Below are 25945 nucleotides of genomic sequence, written 5' to 3' on the forward strand. Positions count from 1 at the left end.
GGGGAGATTGAGAGAAGGTATGAAAAATGAATCACGGTCTTCCATATCCACAACATGGTAGACTAGATATTGGGAAGCCCTCCCATCGTAAAACACTTAAAATGCTAGTTTAAAATATATTTTAATGACTTAAGATAAATATATGACTATGCTGTCAAGAAAGTAAGGAAAATCCTTCCAGGCCAAAGATGAATCAAAGGTGTCTTTCAGTGCTCACTTAGCTCTCTGGATTCAAGCTTTTCTTCATCTCCTAAATCCCAGAGAAAGCCTGGAAACCAGAAGAGAAATAATATCTTAATGAAAAGCTAAACTAGAGAAAAAAATCTCAATAAAAGATATCAAGTCATGCCTGTAATCCCAGCACTTTGGGAGGCCGAGGAGGGCAGATCACTTGAGGTCAGAAGTTTGATACCAGCCTGGTCAATGTGGTAAAACCCTGTCTCTCCTAAAAACACAAAAATTAGCTGGGCGTGCTGGTGGGTATCTGTAATCCCAGCTACTTAGGAGGCTGAGGCAGGAGAATTGCTCAAACCCAGGAGGCAGAGGCTGGGTGCCTGTGTGACCGAGTGAGACTGTTGCAGAAAAAGAAAAAGATAACAAGGAAAGATACCTCTCTAAGTCTTGATTATGAATGATGGAAGAGGTTGTATCTCCTGAGAATCTGTAATTACAAGCCAGTTATCTTGCAGATTTGGAGCTCCAAATTACCAAATTTCATCAGAGTGGTCTGAAGAATCCTAAGCTAAAAATTTAGTTTAGAGTGGTCCTGAGTGTCAACAGAAGCAATAAATAGCAGAATTAGACATGCAAAGATTGTAGATACTAGAACTAACAGATCTAAAAAAACAAGTATATATAGTATATTTAAAGAAAAAAAAAGAGTGAATTAAGAGCATGAGTAGGGTGACTTTCAGAGGTATCCAAGAAATTTTGAAAGGGATTCAGATAGAACTTATATAAAGAAAATAGAAAATACTTAAAATAAAAATTCAGTATATGAGATGCATTAAGTAACACATTAACTATAATTGAAGAGGGAATTCAAAAATTAGAAATGAAAAAATCAGGAGAGACTGGGGACAGGGTTTGGGGAAATGTTGATCAAAGGATACAAAATTTCAATTAGGAGGAATAAGTTCAGGAGATCTATTGTACAACACAATGACTATGATAATAACAATGTATTATATTCTTGAAAACCACTAAGAGAGTAGATTTTAAGTGTTCTCACCACAAAAAGTGTAAGTACATGAGGTAATACATATGTTACTTAGTTCTATTGAACCATTCTACAATGTACATATTTCAAAACATTGTTTTGTACACAATAAACACATACAATTTTTATTTGTCAAGTAAGTAAATACTTTTCAAAAAAGAAAAGAAATTATCTGGAATTAATCACAGAAAAAAATCAGAGGTTAAAAGTAAAGAAAAATTAAGAGACGTGGAGAATAGGATGAGAAGTTCAATGCAAACCTAACTAGAGTTCCAGAAGAGAGAACAGAAACAATGAGAAAAAACTTCTAAAGCAACAGAGCTTAACAATTTTCTATAATTGATGGGAGCCATGAATCTTCAGATTGAGGAAGCAAAATAAATCCCAAGAATGATAAATTAGAAGGAAATTCACAAGCACACAAGAACAGTCAAACTGAGTAAGATCCAAGTTAATGAAAAAGTCCTAAAGGCATTCAGAAAGAATGATTACCTACTAAGGAACATTTATTAGCGCAACAGCTGATTTTTCAACAGCAATGATGAAGTGAGAGACTGCAGAATTATGTCTTTAAAGTACTGAGAGGAAATAACTATCAACCTGGAAAAATTATTTTTCTTGGATAAATTATTTTTCAAGAAAGAAGGAAAAACAAAGATGTTATCCAACAAAAAATTAGAGTTAACTATGAGCAGATCTTCAATAAAGGAATTTCTAAAAAATATACTTTAGGAAGAAGGAAAAAAATCCGGGACAAAAGGTCTGGAGTGCAAGAAGGAATAGTGAGCAAAGAATATGGCACATATGGATAAATCTAAACAGTTTATAAATAAATGGTATTAATGTCAACTTGGGTGATTTAAAAAATAAGATGGAGCCGGGCGCGGTGGCTCAAGCCTGTAATCCCAGCACTTTGGGAGGCCGAGACGGGCGGATCACAAGGTCAGGAGATCGAGACCATCCTGGCTAACACGGTGAAACCCCGTCTCTACTAAAAAATACAAAAAAACTAGCCGGGCGAGGTGGCGGGCGCCTGTAGTCCCAGCTACTCTGGAGGCTGAGGCAGGAGAATGGCGTGAACCTGGGAGGCGGAGCTTGCTGTGAGCTGAGATCCGGCCACTGCACTCCAGCCTGGGTGACAGAGCGAGACTCTGTCTCAAAAAAAAAAAAAAAAAAAAAAAAATAAGACGGAGCCAAAATATTGGACATTGAAAGCTTATAACTTTTTAGGAAGGATAATCAGGGTTAAAACATTCTTAGGTATTTTATTGCTGAGGGTAAGTAAAATATTAACCTTGAGTAAGCAGATTCTTCCCCTGTCAAGCCACCAGATGAGAATGCAGCCTGGCCAATACCTTGATTGCTGCCTGTGATACTCTAAGCACAGGATCCAGCTAAACCATATTCAGACTGGCAATCCACAGAACTGTGAGATAATAAATATGTGTTGTTTTATGCTGCTAAGTTTGTCATGCAGCAATAAAAAAATGGATACAATTTGTTTAATGTCTGTCTCCTCCATTAGACTCTGAGGTCTGGGATGAGGTCTGTCTTGTACAATTGATCTACTAACATCTGACACAATGCCTGGCCCCTGGTTTATGGTCAATAAATATATGATGATTGATTAAATGAATGTAAATTAATGAAAAAGGAGGCAATCAGGACTAGGTTTGAACCCTTCCTTTGTTGCCTTGTATTCATATTTTGAATTGCTGTACTATTTATTTATTTATTTATTTATTTTGAGATGGAGTCTTGCTGTGTTGCCCAGGCTGGAGTGCAGTGGTGCGATCTTGGCTCACTGCAACCTCCACCTCACGGGTTCAAGTGATTTTCCTGCCTCAGCCTCCTTGTCGTACTTTAAAGAATCACTGGTATTCTTATGAGAAAGGGTCATAACTCCTATACTATCATTGGAGACAATGAAACACAAAGAGTTTTGGCATATTGCTCTCCCCAAGTGAACAGCTGAAGAATTTCTTGTGCCTGGGATTGAGGAAACTGGACTTAAGAAGTCTCGGTCTTTTGCTGTCTCTCTAGCTCATGGGCAAAAATTGGTCTGTAGGTCCTAAGTTAAGATATAGGCAGAGAGAAGCATGCAAAGGCATTATAATAAGATTGTGCAGAGAATTTCCAGAACTGAAATTATATATGTACTTGTCTTTTTAGCACCCTGAAGCGGGCCCTTGAAGTCTTCAAACAGCGTAAGTGATTTTTTAAAAAATATATGTTCACTGCCCTTGACAACCCCTTTTTAAAAAATATATATTCACTGCCCTTGACAAACCCTGTGTCTGTTGTCAAAGGTGTGTTCTAATTTGAACAGCAGTTTCATAGTGGGTCAAAAAAAATTAGAGCAACTCCTCAGGTGAGACAAAGCGCTGCAGGCTTGAAATGAACTGGAGAACCTACACACCTGCACATCTTGATGTGTGTTTGCCTTACTCAGAGCCATGCTTCTCACACTTGCATTAGCATCAGAATCACCTGGAGGGCTTGTTATTGACACGGATTCCTGAGACCCATCCCCAGGGTTTCTGATTCAGGAAGTCTGGAGTGGGGCCTGGGAGTCTGCGTGTCTCTCATGTTCCCAAGTATTGCTGAGGCCACTGGTCCAGGGACCATGCTGGAAGAATGGTTGCCTCAGAGAATTGTCTATACTTCTTGGTTCTAAGACGGAGACACTGTCATCCAAGTGCTCCTCCACACCCACACCTGCCAGACTGTCTAGCAACCTAACCCCTGGTATGTTCTTATGTTCAGTCTGGCTTCCTTCTCCCAGAGCCATCTCTGCAGGGCTTCAGACTTTGGGACTGTGTTGTGCGTGTCTTGCCATTTCTCCCAGATCACCAGACGTTTGTATCCGGAATAAAGTGAACTACAGTAAGCATCGAAGGAAGTATTGTCACTATTCCCTCACCTCTTACTCTAATCTGCCTGTGACCCCACCACTCATCTGGAACTGCCCTCTCCAAGGACACCAGCAACCTTTGGGTCACTAAGTTTAGGGGACAATTTTGGGCCTCTTCTAGCTTGACTCTTCAACAGCATTCAGCACTGTTGTGCATTTCCTTCTTCTGGAAACCAGCATCCCTCTGACCCCCTTGGATTTTTCCTGCTTCTCTGGCTACTTCTGTATCCCTTTCTATATTGCAGGTCCTCAGAACTTGGTCCTAGCCCTTCTCTTCTCAGTCTGCCTAGATAAACATCCTCATCCCTGACACCAGCTATCATCTTTTCATAAAGAATGTACAGTTCTATATTTTCAGTCCCGAACTCTCTAAGGACCAGAACTTACATCCTGTTGCCTACTTAATATTTCTTCTTGGGTGTTTCAAAGGCACCTTAAATTCAAAATATTTGCAGCTGAACTCATGATCTTACAGGCTGATTGCCTAAGGAAGTTTGAGATCTGTTTATTTTTATTTTTTTAAAGTCAGGGCATCACTCTATCATCCAGGCTGGAGTGCTGCACAGTCACAGCTCACTGCAGCCTCACACTCCCAGGGTTAAGCGATCCTCCAGCCTCAGCCTCATGAGTAGCTGGGACCACAGGCATGCACCATTACGTCTGGCTAATTTTTTACTTTTCATAGAGATGGGGTCTCACTGTGTTGCCCAAACTGGTCTTGAACTCCTGGGCTCAAGTGATCCTCCCGCCTTGGCCTCCCAAAGTGCTGAGATTACAGGTGTGAGACACTGTACTCAGCCATTGAGATCTGTGTTTTTAGAACCACATCCTGTTGTTTCCTTAAGAATTCTTATTTATTTATTATTTTCTTCCCAGGGTCAGGATGCTATGTCCTAAAAATGATCTCTTTTGGCCCAGTGTGGTGGCTCACACCTGTAATCTTAGCGCTTTGGGAGGCCAAGGCGGGCAGATCACCTGAGATCAGGAGTTCAAGACTAGCCTGGCCAACATGGCAAAACCCCATCTCTACTAAAAATACAAAAGTTAGCCAGGCATGTTGGCATGTGCCTGTAGTCCCAGCTACTCCAGAGGCTGAGGCACGAGAATCACTTGAACCTGGGAGGCAGAGGTTGTAGTGAGCAGAGATCTTGCCACTGCACCCCAGCATGGGCGACAGAGTGAGACTGTTTAAAAAAAAAAAATCCCTTCTTCAGCCTCTCCTTCAGCGTCTTAAGAGGAGAACCCAGTGGGAAGTTCCCTCATGTTTGGATTTATTTTCTTGTTTGGAATGGGGCATTCTAATTTTATCATACTTCTTGAGAGTGGTAAAGGCTAATTTAGAAAGGAAATAGAAAGTCTTTGGAAACACCAGTGTCACAATTGTCAGAGTTCATCTCTGTTGGGGTGAAGTTCTATTTCCCTTCATCTTTTTGAGGCTGAGGAGTCATTTTCTTCCTGTGTTGGTCGTCTTTGCTTTTCTTGGTATGAGAAATTATTATTTATTGGTATGAGTCTGGAGGGGAAATGGAAGACGTAAGTCATAGTGTCCTCAGCATCCTTTCTTAATTTCTCAGTTCTCATTTCCACTTGGTGGCCTTTGGTTATAACTGCAACTTGGAATTCAGTCAACAGATTTTTATTTAGTTCCTATTATTCTAATGTGATGACAAGCAGAAGTTGGGCAATCCAGGGTGGGACCCTGGCACTGTGGTTTTCAAGGGGTCCTATCCAGTTCTAATATTCTTCAGGCCTGTTACTCAGAACCTGCCTCTAAAGCTTTCTGTTTTTCAGAATACCTGGCCCTTCCAAGCTAAGAATTTTAACACAGCATAGTATGTTTAATACGTGCCTAAAGTGTTTCTGTAGCTCACTGAGTAGTTCTAGACGTTTGTAAATGTTAGCTCAATATTCATTTTAACGTTTTCATAGAAGGTGTCTTCTTCCCTCTGTAACTTGTCAGTGAATACATTTCTCAAGGTAGAGACAGTATCTTTTCACGTCCCTTATATGCACTGTAAGGCCAAGTATGGCGTGGCCCAAGGTCAAACCTCAGCATAGGCTGGGTCTCCTAAAATTTTTTTTGCCTTTCCTTTACTTGTTTTCTTTTTCTAAAAAAAATAAGTTTTATTTTCTTATTAAAATAATATATATATTTATCTTAAAAATTCAAACGAGACAACTAGCTGCAAAGAAGATAGTAAGCACTGGAATTTTCACTTCTCAGTGATTGTCTCCAGACAGTTTAATGCAATTAAACATATATATGTAGAGTATATATGTATTTATTCATATACAGAAATAGTATTATACCATGGCAGTGATCCACAATTTCTGGGATGGGGCCAGATATGTTTTTATATTGTTTTTAAAATGAAAACGATCATTTTAAAATCATGCTAGTAGTTTGGTGTATATCTTTCCAGACCTTTCTCTGTGAATTTACAACTCTCTCTCTCTCTTTTTTTTTTTTTTGGGACGGAGTCTCGCTCTGTCACCAGGCTGGAGTGCAGTGGCGCGATCTCATCTCACTGCAACCTCTGCCTTCCGGGTTCACGCCATTCTCCTGCATCAGCCTCCTGAGTACCTGGGACTACAGGCGCCCGTCACCATGCCTGGCTGATTTTTTGTATTTTTAGTAGAGATGGGGTTTCACCATGTTGGCCAGGGTGGTCTCAATCATTTGACCTCGTGATCTGCCCACATTGGCCTCCCAAAAGTGCTGGGATTACAGGTGTGAGCCACTGTGCCCGGCCAACTGTCTCTCCTTTAATTGTAGATGCACATATATATATAGACATGAATGAATTTTTATGCTGTTATACTATACATATCTCTCTATAGTTTGCTTTTTTACTTAACAATATATCGTAGACAACTTTTCATTTCAATTCATATAGATCTGCCTCATTCTTTTACATTTAAAAAATTTTGTTTCTAAAAAATGCCAAATTTCCTCCAGAAAGGTTGTGCTGTTTTTTTTTTTCCAACAATGATGTTTTGTTCCATGCTTGCCAATATCAAGAATTTTTGTGCTTTAAAAATTTTGCCCAGTTGAAAGGTTTGCATTTTAAAGTTCTGCATTTTTTTTTCAATAGTTTTAAGGCTGGGTATATTTCCAAATGTTTATTGGCCATTTAGCCACTCTTTTTTGAATTTCATGTTCTTTAACTGGTTTTTAAATACTGGAATATGTATTTTTCTTTTGATTTTTGGAAGCTCTTTGGATATAACTATTTGCTCTTTGTTATGTAAATTGCAAATATGTTTCCAGTTTGTCATATATCTTTTAACCTTCTTCAAGATTGTTTTGATACCCACAAGTTTACATTTTTTTCTTTGATCAATCTGACCATCTTTCAGTCTTTTTAGCTTTATCTGTCAGTCTTTTTAGCTTTAATGCCATGCTTTGATTTGTTTTCTTAGAACAAGAATTTATTCTTTTCTGTTACAAAGGCAGGCCATGCTCCTTGAAAAGATGTTAAAAAATAAGGGGAAAAATCACAAATAATCTTTCTACCCAGATATAACTATTGGTAACCAAAATTTTGGCATATGACCTTTCTTATAAATGTTCAGGCTTATGAGACATTAGAGATAGAAGGAACCTTAGAGGTCATCTACAGAGAATGAAGAATCAGGTTTGAAATTGTGGTGGCGTTGGTAATGTCTCCTAGGATGTAACCTTCATGAAATGGGATTTTGGCTGCTTTTCTCCCTAGTCCTGGGCACCTTAGGTTAGTAACAGTTAGCGGTAGGAGGCAAAGCCAAAGATTTTCTAGCTCTGACCTTGGTGGCCAGGGCAATGCTGGACGTATGGAGAGGTTCAATAAATGTTGGTGACCAAATGAAGTGATGTTGATTTTACCACTTACTCCAGTATTTTGTATATACATATTTATTTTGTATGATTTTATGTATTTTAATTCAGACATATGTAGACCTTAATTTTTTGAAATTCTTTTTTGCAGAAGTAGACAATGTGGCACAATGTCACATTCAGCTTGCACAGAGTTTAAGAGAAGAGGCCAGGAAGATGGAAGAATTCAGGGAAAAGCAAAAACTACAACGGAAAAAGGTTGGATTTGCATATGTGTTAAGGTGTTTCCTTTCCTCCTGTAGAAAACTACAGGCTTGTTTGTTCGTTATACTCCTCAGCTCAGCTCCTACCATCATGCAATCATGACCTGAGACATTACTTATTGGAGTCCCCACGTGGGGACTCAATCCAGATGGGTATATGCATTTCTATACCCCAGGCCAGTTGTCCTTTTTTAAAGTTCATGTAGGATTCAGGGGTCCAGCTTGCATTCCTCTTCTTTTCAGGTCTACTGCCACTATTCAGACTATGAATGGAAAGGGGAAACCCTCTGACTTCAATAGAATCTAGCACATCCCAGCTGGAGGGCTCCCAAACCACACTCCTCATCCTGGACAAGGCAATAGGGGAAGGGAGAAGTAGTGGAAGAGTCCCGCTCCCCCTGAAGACCATAATGTAGTCCAACTACTCTACTGTACAAATGGGAAAACGGAAGGCCTGGGAACTCCAAGTCCTTTTGTCTTCAAAGCAGCTTTACATAGGCTCTTTTTCATTCATGAGATTTACTCTGACCAACTACATGGAAGAAGACAAGGGTGAACAAGAGTTAACAAAACTGACAAATGTCTGGGATCAAGAAAAGAAGTCCAGGTTTATATCAAAGTGTTAGTTAGACTAGACCAGCCACAACTCTATTCTTTTCTGTTTTGTTCCTGAAAACCTGTATATTCAGGCTGATCCTGCAGCCATGTAGGGTCCTTATAGAATTTTTTTCTGTGTCTAGTTTTCAAGACTGGAACCTGGGCCTCACATAGGAGACAAGCTCTCCTCTATCTGGCACCCAAAAATGTCTACCCAGGTCTCCCGGCACAGCTCTGCGTAACTTTCGGTGACCTCTTTCACCCTTCCTGGGGGTCCCTTTGAAAACCTTTTCTTATCCTGGGTCTGAGCTTGCTGTCTACAATGAGCATATCCGATAAATAGCCAGCTGTTAAGGCTGATTCTACCCTGACCTCAGTCACAGCAACTTTGCCTGTGGCTCTAAGTTGGAGTCTAGGTCTAGCTTCCCTGGCGGCCACTGGCCTCTATTATGGGAGGCAGCATCCTGAGAACCTGCCTGCCTTACCCCTATTGCTGTTTCACCAGCTGCCTTTAGCACACTACTGCCTCTTCCATCTCACACCTGTACTTGTGCTGTGCCTTTTACCAGGAAGGAAGGGTAGAAATGAACATGGGAACACTCTGTCAGGTGCTTTGACATATTCTGTCAAGCTTGATGTATCAGGTTTGAGGAGTGCCTCTGAAAAAAAGGCTCTGAAGCCTTTTTCAGAGCAGAAATAGCATGTGTATTAAACCCATTGGATGGTCAGACCCTTGTGGCTGACATAGCCAGGACTGCTCACCCCTCTAGGGGAATTATAACTTTTCAGAATCAAAAATGCCTTAGACAACCAGAATCTATGCACACTTGATTTCCCCTCAGAGGAGAGGAGAATCATTTCCTTGCATGTTTTCAGTGCCCTTGGTAGCCCTAGTCCTTTCAGGGAGAGTTTTGTTAATTTTGCAAGGTTTCTGAAACTTCCTCATCCTAATAAGCTACACAGACCAAATTATTTTAAGCTAGACCTGAACTCTGCTGTGAACTATGTTAAGCAATTGTGTAAGTCACCTGTGCTCAGTCCCCTGCCACCCTCTAAGTTCCCTTTATTCTGTGTGCTCTCTACAGTGGGAAAATGCCTTCAGAGCTAGCTTTCTTTGAGAAGTCCAAATTTTATTAATAAAATTGTAATTACTTCTGTCAAAATGAACTCTGGGTTTTACCACTTCCGTATTTAGCTAGTTTTTTGTTTTTTTTTTTAAACATAAAACTTTGGGAGAAAATGTGCCAACGCTAACTTCTCATTTTTCACTGGTCAGACGCACGCTTTGGTCTTTCACTTCTTGGAAATTAAGCCATTTCCACTTAAGGAAAGCCATCAGTTGGTTTCTTTCAGTAAATGAGGGCACAGGAGGTGCAGGCCCTGGAAGGGCTGGCCAGAAGTTCGTGGTGTGCTCCCCCGCAGCTAATGTTTTATGAAGGTGGTGACCAAGACGTACACGGTCATCCTTCTCTCACTAAGCATGAGAGCAGGGCCAGACAGGTGGATGTGACCCAGGAATCATGGTAAAGCCTGATATGCCTTACATGATGCAGGGAAGGAGGAAGACACCATCTGAACACACAGTGGGAACACGTAATGTCATCTGGAGGCTTGGGAAGGCCTCCTGGAAGAAGGACATTGATGCTAAAACCACTGGGGTGAAAGGCTGTACAGAGGAGTGAGACACTCACCCCAGGGGATTGGCGGGTAGGAGCCATTCTCAGCGGTCTTGACACTTGAGGGTCATGAGGTTTCTCCCCCAGTCCATAACTGTCTGTAGCATGACAATGACAACACATGATCAGACACTCTGTCCTCTGGTGCCCACATGGTTTTATCCCCTCCGTTGAGATTGGGATGGTCATGGGAGAGTTTCGTGCTGCCTGTGTGGAGAGCCATCTCCAAAGAAAGGAACCTCTGTGGTTACAGAGGCGATGCTTCCAGTTTCTAGAATACAGCTTAAAGCTGAGCACGGTGGCTCATGACTGTAATCCCAGCACTTTGCCAAGGTGGGCGGATCACTTGAGGTCAGAAGTTTGAAACCAGCCTGGCCAACATGGCAAAACCCCGTGTCTACTAAAAATACGAAAATTAGCCAGGTGTGGTGGCTCATGCCTGTAATCCCAGCTACTCGGGAAGCTGAGGCAGGAGAATCGCTTGAAACTGGGGTGGGGGGTGAGCAGAGATCATGCCACTGCACTCCAGCCTGGGCAACAGAGTGACACTCTGTCTCAAAAAAACAAAAATTAAAAATGAAAAAATAGAATACAGCTTGAGTGTGAGTAGAGAGAAAAATGGGCTATGAAGCAGCTCTTCCAATAGTTTCTCTCAGGGTTATAGGGCCACTTGCAAATCTCTTCCTTTCCCCCGTCTTGCTTTTCCTCATCCTATGACAGATTGTTGTGTTTTTGCATTCCTTTGTGTTGTCAGTAATAAAACCCAATCATATTTCCACTGGATTTGGTCTGAGCAGAAAGTCTGAGTCTCAGAAGAGACACTGAGGAGCTCTGAAAGGGCACCTTTGTCTTACTGGGGTCACCACAAATAAGTCACCCTATAAGTGAATATGGACGTAAGGACACGTAAATCCAGGTAGTGTAGCAGACAGAGCTGGACCTGCTGTCTCTGACACTAACTCACGAGTGACCTTGAACAAAGCATCTCACCTCTTGGGCTCCAGGGTCCACGCCTGTTAGGTTAGGGAGGTGGAGGAATGCTTTCGAGACTCCTGCCAAGTTTCAAAGGCCAGGAATCCATGAAGGCAGAGAGAGGAGTGATAGGAGGTGAACAGACTTGGCTGCTGGTGGAATGTTGCAGCCACCTGAGAGGTGTTTGAAGCAAGTGTTATGTAGAACTTACAGGTAAGGTGGCCTAGGTGGGGCCACAAAATATAATACAGTAGCAGCTCCCAACTGTAACAGTGGCCATATGTGTATTTAGACTAGAAAAGACCTTGGAACAGACCAGCGTTACTAACTGATCTGCTCTGTGTAGCCTGGGAAAATCGGTAAAGATTATGAAATAAATAAGCCCAGCTTCTCCTCCTGGCAGAGGGACACAGTCATGCATGTGGACTGCAGGTTCCTGACTGCAGTGGCAGGGATCTGCCATGTGACTTTTCATGCTGGGCTCCTCTTGGAACCTTGTCTATTCTCTATGTCTCTGCTGTCGCAGGCGAATGGCCAGCACCTGGCAGCTGACTTTCACGTGGGCTGGAAGATGACTGCTGGATTCTCTGAGGGCTCATCTGAAGCTCCTCCAAGGGAATTTCATGTACTCCACAAAGCTCATATTTGAAGTGAGACCATTCCCAATATTCCATTCAGATATCTTCAGAATTCTTCAAACGATGTTTGTGTGTTATAGTAGCAGACAAAAACTTAAGTTTTGTGTGTCTGAAAGGAACTACATTTGGATTGTATTTTCAATATTATTTTGGCACAGTGTTAGTGTCATTGCTCATTTTGAATTATTGTGTCTTTTCGTTGTTTACAGCTTGGTTTTACAGAGCTATCATAAGGATAATGATAGTCTAGGGTAACAGTGAGAAACAAGGGCACTGGGGTCAGGGCTCCTGGGTTCAAATTTCAATTCTGTTACTTGCTGACTGTGTTACTTTGGGGTATGTTAATTAACTTCAGTACCATCAGGAAAATGGGAGAGAGAGTACTCACATAGCTGTGATGCATGAAAACTGCTTAGCATGTAAGTGCTTGATAAATGGAAGCTACTACGATTATGTCTGGGAGGTACATCTTTATTATTAACACCATTATTTTCAATAACAAGTATTAACAGCACAGCCACAATAAAAGATTTACTCCCAGCGAGGCATTTACCTCACTTGGATGGGGTATAAAAAGTAGCAGGGCTGGGCGCGGTGGCTGACGCCTGTAATCCCAGCACTTTGGGAGGCCGAGCCAGGTGGATCACCTGAGGTCAGGAATTCGAGACCAGCCTGGCCAACATGGTGAAATCCCATCTCTACTAAAAGTACAAAAATTAGCCGGGTGTGGTGGTGCAGGCCTGTAATCTGAGCTACTCGGGAGGCTGAGGCAGGAGAATTGCTTGAACCCAGGAGGCAGAGGTTGCAGTCAGATGAAATCATGCCACTGCACTCCAGCCTGGGCGACAGAGCGAGACTCTGTCTTAAAAAATAAAAAAATAAAAGAGTAACAGAACAGTTTCTTTTAGTTGTCTGACAAACTCTTTTTTCCTTCATACTGACCGGGCGCCCTGATGGTCATGGATGTGTCACTGATGGGCTGCAGAAGTGATACAAGTACCGAATTTAACTGTGCTGATGTATACTTAAAGAATAAAGACCTCCTTTAAAATATAAATGGCACTTTAAGAAAAGTTTTAAAATTCCTTTTTGAAACCAAAGTTCCTTGATTCCAGATTTTACCCAAGAGACTGCTCTGAGTTGATCAGTGACTCTCCACGGTGTCTGAGAGTTCAGGCTTTGGTGTTTGCCTGTACAAGTTCAAAGATGGGCCCCATTATTCGCTAGGAATAAGACCTTGGGCAAAATGTTTGGTCTCTCTTTTCTGAAGATTGTGAAATGTGGGTAATCATTTTGAACACTTAACCCTCCAGATAAACTGCTATTGATAATGATTTCTGTTTTTATTAATGATTTCTGTTTTTATTAATAGTGCTTATGATCTCTCTACAGACAGAGCTTGTAATGGATGCCGTCCATAAACAGAAGAGCTTACAATTCAAGAAAACCATGGATGTGAGTCACATTTTATTGTCTTTTTTGGGATAATGGTGACATTTTCTGAAATCCTGTGCTGTGTATGAACATATTCCTACTCAAATAATGTTTCAAAAATGTTACTATTTATTAGTGCAGTGTTTTAGGGAAAACAACCTTAAATGCTTTGGGTTTTCTTTTTTGTTGTTGTTGTACATATTATTATATCCAGAGATTAAGCTCAGTACCCAATAGTTTTCTTTTTTGCTCCTCTCCCTCCTCTCCCTCTCCCTCTCAAGTAGACCCCAGTGTCTGTTATTTCCTTCTTTATATTTAAAGTTCTTATCATTTAGCTCCCACTTATAAGTGAGAACATATGGTATTTGGTTTTCTGTTCCTGCATTAGTTTGCTAAGGACAATAGCATCCGGTTCTATCCATGTTTCCTCAAAAGACATGATTTCATTCTTTTTTATGGTTGCATAGTATTACATGGTATGTATATACCACATATTCTTTATCCAATCTGTCATTGATGGGCATTTAGGTTGATTCCGTGCCTTTGCTATTATGAATCTTGCTGCAGTGAACATTCACGTGCATGTGTCTTTAGGGTAGAATGCTTTCTATTCCTCTGGGTATATACCGAGTAATGGGATTGCTGGGTCAAATGGTAGTTCTGCTTTTAGTTCTTTGAGGAATCTCCATACTGCTTTCCACAATGGTTGAACTAATTTATACTCCCACCAACAGTGTATATGTTTTTGTTTTTTTAAGGCCTTGGAAAGATTGAAAGTGACACTGATAGTGGAAATGCAATGGGGTTATCTTTCTGGTAACCCGAGAAAATATAGCAAGTCAGTTCGAATATTTTAGGCAAATATATAAAAACATATATAGTGTACAATACCTTTATCTTGTTGAATTTGCAATTTTACCCTGTTACTATTTTGAATCTTGATTGCTTACCTATTTTATTGAGTGATCCCTTTCTGTTTTAAGGTATCTGAAAATTATAAAAACCGGCCGGGCGCGGTGGCTCAAGCCTGTAATCCCAGCACTTTGGGAGGCCGAGACGGGCGGATCACGAGGTCAGGAAATCGAGACCATCCTGGCTAACCCGGTGAAACCCCGTCTCTACTAAAAAATACAAAAAACTAGCCAGGCGAGGTGGCGGGCGCCTGTAGTCCCAGCTACTCGTGAGGCTGAGGCAGGAGAATGGCGTGAACCCGGGAGGCGGAGCTTGCAGTGAGCTGAGATCTGGCCACTGCACTCCAGCCCGGGTGACAGAGCGAGACTCCGTCTCAAAAAAAAAAAAAAAAAAAGAAAATTATAAAAACCTTTCCTTGAAGTAATTTGTTTAAAAACTGCTTGGTAAGATAGAGATTGGACAAGTTGCTAGAAATCTCTCTCTAGCTTTTATGAATCTATTGACTCTGGATACAACAAACTCTGTTATTAGAACATGTATGACTCCATCTTGATACAGAAGTATCATCATGATACTCTATGAGTAGGACATAACAGGGAAGTGTTACCAGGTTGATAACATATGCAATCTGTTTTGCTGCATTCTTTTTCTCTTTGATGCAGAAATCCCTCAAAAACAATTGATAAATAGGGAATGATGTCAGTGTAATACAGAAATAGTGTTGGTTGATAGATGATTTTTCCCAGACCTTTATATTTTAAGCAATCTGGGGCAAGCTTTTTTATAATTAAAGAGAAAGGCTTATCCAAATATAACTTTCTGGTTAGGTACAGTGGCTCACGCCTGTAATCCCAGCACTTTGGGAGGCCGAGGTAGGTGGATCACCTGAAGTCAGGAGTTCAAGACCAGCCTGGCCAACGTGGCAAAACCCCGACTCTACTAAAAATACCAAAAAAAAAAAAAAAAAAAAAAAAAAATTAACCAGGCGTGGTGGTGTGTGCCTGTAATCCCAGCTACTTGGGAGGTTGAGGCAGGATAATTGCTTGAACCCAGGAGGCGGAGGTTGTGGTGAGCCGAGATCACACCATTGCACACTCCAGCCTGGGCAACAAGAGTGAAACTCTGTTTCAAAAAAACAAAACAAAACAAAACAAAAACAGCTCTGAAAGGTGGAGAGAAGAAGGCACACTGGCTAGTGACCTTGGACTCAAAGAGCAACCTGACAAGGAGTTCCCTGGGCTTTCTTTTTGCCTCATTTGTCACAGGCTGAGTGCCAAAGAAGCAGGCATCCCAGAAATGCCAACGATCATACACAAAATAATAATAATAATTTTTATTAATAATAAAAATAATATTTTTATTAATAATAATAATTATTATTTTTTTAAAAGCTCCAAGAAAAGCCTGTTCTCTCCAGCCAAAAGACCAGAAAAGGGGCAGCCTAGCAGGACAGAAACTTTAGAAAATAACCATTGTACTGCAGCCAAACACCACATAAAAAAAACAGGGGCCCCACCTCCACACATCAGCAAAGGCCAAGTGGAGAGTCTAAACTTCCACCACACCAGGCTGTAGAGAGCACCCAACTCCCCTGCCAAGGTGGCATCAGAGAACAAATAGGGAACCAGGACTTTCACTCCCACCAGGAGGTAACAGAGCCTCCTCTACACAGTGTCAGTGGGAACCATGTGGGGAACCCTGATTCCACCTGCACCAGGAAATAATGACGTACACCCTCTCCCTGCTGGGATGTTGTCCAAGGAGGTCTAATGGAGAATGAGAACTTTAACCACTTTCCAGCGGTAACTAGGTCACACACACTCTGTGGTGTCAGTGGAGACCAAGGAGGGGAAACCTGGACTTTCACACTCACATGGCAGTAATGAGATGATGCCTCACCTTCCCCTGCTGGAGTGGTGTGCAGAGGAAGCTAGCTAAAACAGAAGCCTTAAATAAAACCCACAGTGTTGTAACGTAATACCAAAAATTCCCCCAAATCAATCGAATATCACTCTTCATACCAGAAAGATACGAAACTGCTGAAAAAAAAAGACAATCAATAGATGCCAAGATCTAGATAACAGAGATGTTGGAATTATGCGACGAAGATTTTACAGCATTCATTACAAAAATATTCAGCAAGCAATTACAAAGACAATTTTTTTGAGATGGGGAGTCTCACAGTGTTGCCCAGGCTGGCCTTCAATTTCTGGACTCAAGTGATTCTCCCACCTCAGCCTCCTGAGTAGCTGGAATTACAGGCATGTGCCACTACACCTGATTCACACTTGAAACAAATGAAAGAAACAAAGAAAGGACTGGCAAAGAAATAGAAAAGCTCAGCAAAGAAATAGAAGATATAAAGAAGAACCAAATGGAAATTTTAGAACTGAAAATATAATAATCAAAATTTTAGAAAACTCATTATATGGGCTTAAGAAGAGAATGGAAGAGACAGAAGAAAGAGTTGGTTAACTGGAAGACAGAATAATAGAAATTACCCGACATGAACAACAGAGAGAAAATAAGCTGAAAAAAATTAACAGAGCCTCAGGGACTTTTTGCACTATAAGAAAAGATCTCACACTAATGTGTCTGTGATGCTAGAAGGCGAGGAGAAGGAAGGTGGGCTGAAAAAGCCCAGCTTTAAGTCATTATTTAAAGAAATAATGGCTGAAAAATTTCCAAATTTAGCAAAAGACATAAACCTACATATCCAAGAGGCTGATTAAAATGAAAACAAGATAAACCCAAAGAAATCCATACCAAGACGTATAGTCGAACTTCTGAAAACTAAATGAGAGAGAAATGACACCTTAACTAAAAAGGAAAACCTAAAAGGGAAAACCAGTGACAGCAAATTTCCTATTAGAAACCATGGAGACCATGAAGAAGTGGCCCAACATATCACATATGCTGAAAGAAAAGAACTGTTAAGACATAACCCTATATCCAGTGAAAATATCTTCTAAAATGAAGGGGATGATAGCATGATATGGTGATTATAGTCAATAATCACTTAATTGCATATTTTAAAATAACTTAAAGAATGTAATTGGATTGTTTGTAACTAAAAGGATAAATGCTTGAGGGGACAGATGCCCCATTCTCCATGATGTGCTTATTTCACATTGCATGCCTGTATCAAAACATTTCATATACCCCATAAGTATATAAACCTGCTATGTACCCACAAAAATGTTTTTAAATTAAAAAAATAATGAAAGGGAGACAGAAAATAGAATGGGGAAAGGGCTGCTAAGGGCTGGGGAAAGAAGAAGTTGAGATGTTATTGTTTAATGGGCATAGAATTTCAGTTTTATAAGATAAAGGGAATTTTGAAGATGGATGGTGGTGATGGTTACATAACTTTATAAATGTGTCTAATACCACTGAATTGAACACTTACAGTGGTTACAATGGGAGAAAATATGCAAATTATTCATCTGACAAGAGACTAATATCCAGAATATACGAAAAGAACTCAAACAACTCAGCAGCAAAGAAAAAAACAAACAATTGGATTAAAAAATGGGCAACGGATCTGAGTAGACATTTCTCAAAAGAAGACATACAAATGGCAAGCAAATATATTTTGTAATGCTCAACATCACTAATCATCAGAAAACTATAACTCAAAACCACAATGAGGTACCATCTCACCCCAGTTAGGATGGCTGTAATCAAAAAGACAAAAAATAACAAATGCTGATAAGGATTTAGGGAAAAAGGAACTCTTACACACTGTTGGTGGGAATGTAAACTAGTATAGCCACTATGGAGAGCAGTATGGAGATTTCTCGAAAAAACTACAAATAGAATTACTATATGATCTAGCAGTCCCACTATCAGGTATTTATCCAAAGGAGAGGAAATCGGTATATCAAAGGGTTTATTTCACTTAACTTAATGTCCTCCAGGCTTATCCGTGTGGCCACTGATGACAGGATTTCATTCTTTTTTTTTTTTTGAGACGGAGACTCTGCCGCCCAGGCTGGAGTGCAGTGGCCGGATCTCAGCTCACTGCAAGCTCCGCCTCCTGGGTTCACGCCATTCTCCTGCCTCAGCCTCCCGAGTAGTTGGGACTACAGGCGCCCGCCACCGCGCCCGGCTAGTTTTTTGTATTTTTTAGTAGAGACGGGGTTTCACCGTGTTAGCCAGGATGGTCTCGATCTCCTGACCTCGTGATCCGCCCGTCTCGGCCTCCCAAAGTGCTGGGATTACAGGCTTGAGCCACTGCGCCCGGCCTGATTTCATTCTTTTATAGTGGAATAGTGTTCCATTGTGTGTATGTGCCATATTTTCTTTATTTATCTTAGTCAACCATTCTTTCTCATCATTTTTATTTATTAGCTAACTGTTTGATTCACAGCTTTGTTGGTTTTCTTCCTACTTCCTGGAATTAAGATAAAGCAGCTTTGGTGTTTAAAAAAGTCTTTGCTTTCATAGTTGAAACAGAAAATTATTTTTATGATCCACTAATGAATATAGTTTGTGAACTGTTTCCATAATACTGGTGGTAATGGTAGCACATGATAGACCATGGCCTACGTTTAAACTACATAAAACAGAATTCTTTAAATAAAAAAGGAACACTGGCTGGGCGCAGTGGCTCACACCTGTAATCCAGCACTTTGGGAGGCCAAGGCGGGTGGATCACCTGAGGTCAGGAGTTCGAGACCAGCCTGGCCAAGATAGTGAAATCCTGTCTCTACTAAAAACACAAAAATTAGAGGGGCATGATGGTGCTTGCCTGTACTCCCGGCTACTAGGGAGACTGAGGCAGGAGAATCACTTGAACCTGGGAGTCAGAGGGTATAGTGAGCCGAGATCACACCACTGCACTCCCGCTTGTGTGACAAAGCTAGACTCTGTCTAAATAAATAAGTAAATAAATAAGGAAAACGACTATCTTTAAGCAAAATAAATGATGGCATTGGTACCCTGCCCACTGTTCACATGCTGTGGTGAATATAGAGGCTTCATTAGAATTAGAGTGAGTTGGTACCAAATAACCAAGGGATTGTACGTGCATTCTGAGGATTATGAATGTTTTATAAATTTTAGACCACACGTTTTAGAGTTACATAAATATTTTAATTGTTGTTGTTATTATTGTTATTTTGAGATAGAGTCTCACCCTTTTGCCCAGGCTGAAGTGCGGTGGCATGATCATAGCTCACTGCAGCCTTGAACTCCTGGGCACAAGCGACCCTCCCAGCTCAGCCTCCCAAGTAGCTGGGACCCCAGGTGTGTGCCACCATGCCTAGCTAAGTTTTGTGTTTTTTGTAGAGATGGGGTTTCACCCACTTTGCCCAGGTTTGTCTTGCTCAAGCAATCCACCCACTTAAGCCTGTCAAAGTGTTGGGATTATGGGCCTGAGCCGTGGTGCCTGGCCTTAATTTTGTCTATTTCAAATTCCATCTTTTGTTTCAGTCCTTTTTTTTTTTTTTTGAGACAGAGTCTCACTCTGTCGCCCAGGCTGGAGTGCAGTGGCTTGATCTCAGCTCACTGCAAGCTCCACCTCCCGGATTCACGCCATTCTCCCGCCTCAGCCTCCCGAGTAGCTGGGACTACAGGCGCCCGCCACCAAGCCCGGCTAATTTTTTTTGTATTTTTAGTAGAGACGGGGTTTCACCGTGTTAGCCAGGATGGTCTTGATCTCCTGACCTTGTGATCCACCCGCCTTGGCCTCCCAAAGTGCTGGGATTACAGACATGAGCCACCGTGCCCGACCTCATTTCAGTCCATTTTTAAAGCTCATGTACTTTATGTTGCCAAATAGGAGTTATTACTTCCTTGATCAGGTTGCCGCTATTACATAATTTGAAAAAGGGCTAGAGAGAGAGAGTGAGCTTTCAAAGACTTAGAAAAAAAAGCATCTGCCCTCTGGGAGCCCAAGGCTTAGAGACAATCAGAGGGCCCTGTCCATGCTGGACTTCCTGGGCCAAGGGGGCTGCATTTCGGGGTTACACTCTGTTCATTTGTTTTGCTTCTCTTTGTTCATAATGACAAAGGCAAAGAAGAACTATGAGCAGAAATGCCGGGACAAAGATGAGGCAGAACAGGCTGTCAGCCGGAGTGCCAACCTGGTGAACCCGAAGCAACAAGAAAAGGTACCTGGGAGGGCTGACAACCCAAAAAATCCGAGATTGACCAATATCAGGCTAAAGCCAATTATGAATATTCATAAGAAATGAACCTGTACCCTAAACTCCTGGCAATATCTTCCTTCCCGTATTGGGGTCTTCTGAACCTGAAAAACCACTGTCACATTTTTGGGGGTTGGGGGAAGAGTGATAGAAGCACGGCTATGAGGGAGGGAGTTGGGGTGATAAGAGGTTGGAGGGGTTTCCCAGTTGTTTTCATTTTTCTTAAATACTCAGCTTATGTATTCTTTGTAGTCAGGTTGCTTTTTGCTTGGGTGGACTACAAATTTAACTTTGTAAAATCTAGATACAAGATTTCTGCAACGAGAGGATGTGTCTTTAGAAAGACACTGGGTAAGATGCTTTATGGATATTTTTCAAGACTGATAAGATTGCAGGGCACATTGAGTTATTTGCTCACGAGGGAGATGTACATAGGACTTGCACTAGACCTGGTCTCTTCATAGTTACTGCTTTTCAATCTGTTTTGCCTATGGAAGCCTTGTCCAGCATTCCCAATGCTTGCTATGTTTTTTTTTCTGTTTGTTTTCACAGCTTTTTGTGAAACTGGCAACTTCAAAGACTGCAGTAGAGGACTCCGGTGAGGGGCAGTTCCTACGAATGGGGGAGGGTTGCTGGTGGTGTCTATGTTATCCTAAATGTGTCCCTGAGAAAGGGAGTTTTATATACCTTAAAGAGAGAATATAAGGATATTCAGCAGGATTAGTGAGATATCAGAAGCGAAAAAGGGAGGAAGGAAGGGAGAGAGTAAGGAAGGCAGGGAGGAAAGAAGGGAGGAAAGGAAAGAAGAGGAGAGAGGAAGGGAGGGTGTATTAGAATCCCGGAAGGTGGGAGGAGGCTATGAGGCAGCCGTTTCTGGCCGCTGTCTGCTTAGATCTTGCTGCCTTACATGGGAGTGAGTGGTGATGGTGCAGTCATGTGGTAGCGGCTTTGCAATAAGGTGCTTCCTCTGATGTACTGGTAGCCCTTATCTGCTGTGAAACAGCCAAGCTGCAAGGCCTTGTTATCACTGAAATCTAAGACCCAAACCAGGCGTTTGCAAAAGCTCCTAATTCCCAGAATATCCTGCCGGAAATATCCCTCGTAACTGTGGTCATGTAAGATCTTAATCTTTACATTCGAAACTAAAGTAACTTGGTGCCCCTTTAGGGCTCAAGGTAGTTATCTTCTCTGCACCCTTCATCAGACAATTCTGAAAATGAAAAGTGATGGGAAGCATTGAGGTGGAATTAGACAAAGAAAACTTGGCTGAGGTTTCTTATCAGCTTTCACTTCTCCTTCCTTAGAACATTTCTTTCTCAATGTTTGGTCCAATGTTTAAAAAGACAGTGATACTCTGCTTCACCTGCTTCACCAAATATGATGAGGGTGAGAGATGGAATAACTCCCAGTGCTCAAAGTCCTGGGGGCCTTGTGAGCTGAGCACAACTCGGATGAGTTTCTTTTGCCATCTGAGATGAGCCTGTGGGGGTATCTGCGAGCCATCTTCCTGTCTAGTTTCTGACCCAGGTCTCTCCCTTCTGTTGCAGACAAAGCATACATGCTGCACATCAGCACCCTGGATAAGGTCCGAGAAGAGTGGCAGAGTGAGCACATCAAGGCCTGTGAGGTACCCGTAATGGGAAGCTGCTCAGGACTGGGGTGCGGGGGTGCGGGGGTGCGGGGGGTGTAACAGGAAGCTGCTCAGGATGGGGTGGGGGGAACTGGGCGGGGAATGGAGGGGGGGAGCGGGGAGGGGGAGATGGGGGGGCAGGAGCCTGTCTTCTGCCCAGAACCTGGAGAGTCTACTTTTGTAGAAATGATCTGCCCCGATTCTCATAGAGTTACAGAGCTTGAGGGCAAATTAGAAATCGGACATTTGGTGGGGCACAGTGGCCCATGCCTGTAATCCCAGCACTTTGGGAGGCTGAGGCAGGTGAATCACCTGAGGTCAGGAGTTCAAGACCACCTGGTCAACACGGTGAAACCCCATCTCTACTAAAAATACAAAAATTAGCCGGGTGTAGTGGCACACGCCTGTAATCCCAGCTACTCTAGAGGCTGAGGCAGGAGAATAACTTGAACTTGGGAGGTGGAGGTTGCAGTGAGCCAAGATCGCGCCATTGCACTCCAGCCTGGGCGACAGAACAAGACTTCTCTCCAAACAAACAAACAAACAACAAAAGAAATCAGAAATTTAAGTGAAGAATAGAAGGAACTGGAATAGTTTTCCCCAAACCTTGTCTGCCTCGTTCCCATCCTGACCATGCTGTCCAACTACTCAAAGCTTTAGTCTCATGTTGGGTTAGCACAGGCATAGAATAGCTGCATCAGTTAATGGTCGATTACGTAATTACCTTCGGAGAGCCTGGCCTGTACTCAATACGCTCTAAAGGGAACGCCGACAGCAAGTGAGCAGGCTTTGGAGGTTGGTTTGTTTGCTTTTTGTTTGTTTTGAGTCAGGGTCTCACTCTGTCACCCAGGCTGGAGTGCAGTGGCACAATCAGAGCTCACTGCAGTCTCAAACTCCTGAGCTCAAGTGAAGTAGGTGGGACTACAGGCATGCACCACCATGCCTTGTTAATTATTTATTATTTATTTTATTTTTAAAGAGACAGGGTCTTGCTGTGTTGCCCAGGCTGGTCTTGCGCTCCTGAGTCTCAAGCAATCCTTCCACCTTGGCCTCCTGTGTTGTGGGGGTTACAGGCATGAGCCACCATGCAAGGCTGGAGGGTTTTTTTTTCTTTTTTTACTCTCCTCTTACCTTCAGTTTCATCGCTGCTCCCCTTCTTTTGCTGCAAATGACCTCACAATTTCCAAGAGAAAATAAAAAGCGTAACTTGGAAGCTTCCTTAATTTTCTGTCACCCTGCCTGCACATTTTCTTCCAGTGGTTCTCAACGTGAGGTCCTAGGACCAGTAGCATCAGCATCACCTGGGAACTTGTTAGAAATGCAGGTTCTCAGACCCACCTCAGACCTACAGAATCAGAAACTCTGGGGGTAGAGCCCAGCAATCTCTGTGCTAATAAGCCTTCCAAGTGATTCTGATGTGAATTCAAGTATGAGAATCGTTGGCAGACATGCCTGCCCCACTCCTTTTTTCTTCTTAGCATGGAAAAGGGGCTATTCCTTCCTCGTTCAAGATCTTTTTTCATCCATCTTGCCTTTCCCCACCTTCTTGGACATAGAGAATTTGTCAACTTCTGTTATCTTACACACAGACTCAGCTCTTTCTTAGCTTTAAGACCCACCAGTTCGGCCAGGCATGGTGGCTCATGCCTATAATCCCAGCACTTTGGGAGGCCAGGGCAGGCAGATCACCTGAGGTCAAGAGTTCAAGACCAGCCTGGCCAACATAGTGAAACCAGTCTCTACTGAAAATACAAAAATTAACTGGGTGTGGTGGCAAGCACCTGTAATCCTAGCTACTTGGGAGGCTGAGGTGGGAAAATCACTTGAGCCCGGGAGGTGGAGGTTGCAGTGAGCCGAGATCATGCCACTACACTCTAGCCTGGGCAACAGAGTTAGACTCCATCTCAAAAAAAACCCCAAAATAATAAAAAAAAAAAACCCAGTAGTTCTTGCTTTCCTATCTACGACCGCTACCACCCCCACCCTTCTTCACAGCCACGCTTTTTGAAGGAGCTGTCTCCAACTCCTTGTTGTCCTGTCTGTCCCAGCCTACAGCATCTGGGATTTGCTTCCTTGCAGCTGCTGTCTTGGAGGGCACCAGCAATCCCTTGGCATGAGGGCCAGTGGGCCTTTGCAGTTTCTAATCTTATTTGACCTCTCTTTGCCATCTGATACTGTGGGTCATTATGCTTCTCCTAAAACACTGTTTTCTGCTTTACTTTAGTAACTCCACACTCTTAAGGAAAAGCCTAGAATGAGGCCATTTTAAAATAAGGTTTAAAAACATGTAAAGCAGTATCATATACATTTTATGGATACATATATAATGTAAAAACCTGCATAAAGGCCAGGCACAGTGGCTCACGCCTATAATCCCAGCACTTTCAGAGGATGACACGGGTGGATTGTTTGAGCCCAGGAGTTCAAGACCAGCCTGGGCAACACAGTGAAATTTTGTCTCTACAAAGACATATAAAAATTAGTCAGGCATGGTGGCAGAGGCTACTTGGGAACCTGGGCGGGAGAATTGCTTGAGCCCGTGAGTTTGAAGGTGCAGTGAGCCATGAGCATACCACTGCTCTCCAGCCTGGGTGACGAAGTGAGACCCTGTCTCAAAACAAAACAAAATAAAACCCCCCAAAACCAAACAACAAAACAACCCCTTCCCCATAAAACAAAACAAAACAAAACACTTGCATAAGAATGATACAATTCAGGATAATGGCTATCTGGGGAAGGAAGAAGGCGATAGAAACTGGGTAAATCACACAGGGGCTTTTACAGAATCTGAAACAAATATGGCTGAAGTTTTTGACAAAGCTGGGTAGTTGGTATATAGGTATTTATGATACTGCTATCTGATTCTATGTGAAATATCCCATAACAAAACTAATGTAATATTAATAAATTATTATACTATGTTATATAGACATAAAAATATTTAGAGGTGAAATAATGCATTTGTTTCAAAATACTCCAGACAGTAGGGTAATTGGTAGAGATATAGATAAAACAGAATTGGTTGTGAGTTGATAAATGTTTAAGCTGGTGATGAGTACATAGGGATTCATCATACTATCTGTACCTCTCTACTCTTGTATATGTTTGAAGTTTTGTTTATTTTATAATAAGTTTTAAAATGTAGCACATTTTAAAAGGCATTCAAAATTTTATGGTTTTGAATAAAACCTATAGTATGAGATATGAAATTGAATCAGAAACTATGGAGGTGGAGCCCAGCAATCTCTATGCTAATAAACCTTGCAAGTGATTCTGATGTGAATTCAAGTATGAGAACCACTTATAGCCATGCCTGTCCCCATCCTTTTCTCCTCATAGAGTGGCAAAGTGGCTGTGGTATATAAAAGCTACGGAATATAAAATTCATTCATGTTAAAAATAGCTATGGTATTCAATATTTTTAAAATACACTGATATATCACATCCACTGTTGAATAGAATGCCATCTGCTTCGTAGAATAGCTTGATTTTTCTAAAAGGTGACATTTGTTTATATCCAAAAAACTATCTCAGGCAATGACTTTTATTTTAACCCTTTTATTAAGGAAAAACAATTAAACATACACAAAGGTAGAAGACAAGTACATGGCCTCCCATGTATTCATCAACCAGCATCAACAGTTATGACCATCTTGCCAGTTAAACTCATTCATTCCAGGGTGGGAGGGGCAGCATGTTGAATCTGAGGCTCTGGCAGGCT

The 25945-nt window shown here is 41.9% G+C and overlaps 1 protein-coding gene across 2 annotated transcripts in view; it reads left to right on the forward strand.

Moving 5' to 3' along the window:
- PSTPIP2 (proline-serine-threonine phosphatase interacting protein 2) overlaps positions 1-25945 on the forward strand; it is a 97985-nt gene that overhangs the window by 60634 nt on the left and 11406 nt on the right. For both annotated transcript variants that reach the window (XM_005586805.5, XM_074022400.1), the window contains exons 4-9: positions 3392-3426; positions 8102-8208; positions 13489-13551; positions 20460-20558; positions 21147-21192; positions 22142-22221. In XM_005586805.5, coding sequence (XP_005586862.3) covers positions 3392-3426; positions 8102-8208; positions 13489-13551; positions 20460-20558; positions 21147-21192; positions 22142-22221 — 430 coding nt within the window. The remainder of the gene's footprint in view (positions 1-3391; positions 3427-8101; positions 8209-13488; positions 13552-20459; positions 20559-21146; positions 21193-22141; positions 22222-25945) is intronic.

This window comes from Macaca fascicularis, chromosome 18 (assembly GCF_037993035.2).
Source record: "Macaca fascicularis isolate 582-1 chromosome 18, T2T-MFA8v1.1".
NCBI classification, from domain to species: Eukaryota; Metazoa; Chordata; class Mammalia; order Primates; family Cercopithecidae; genus Macaca; species Macaca fascicularis.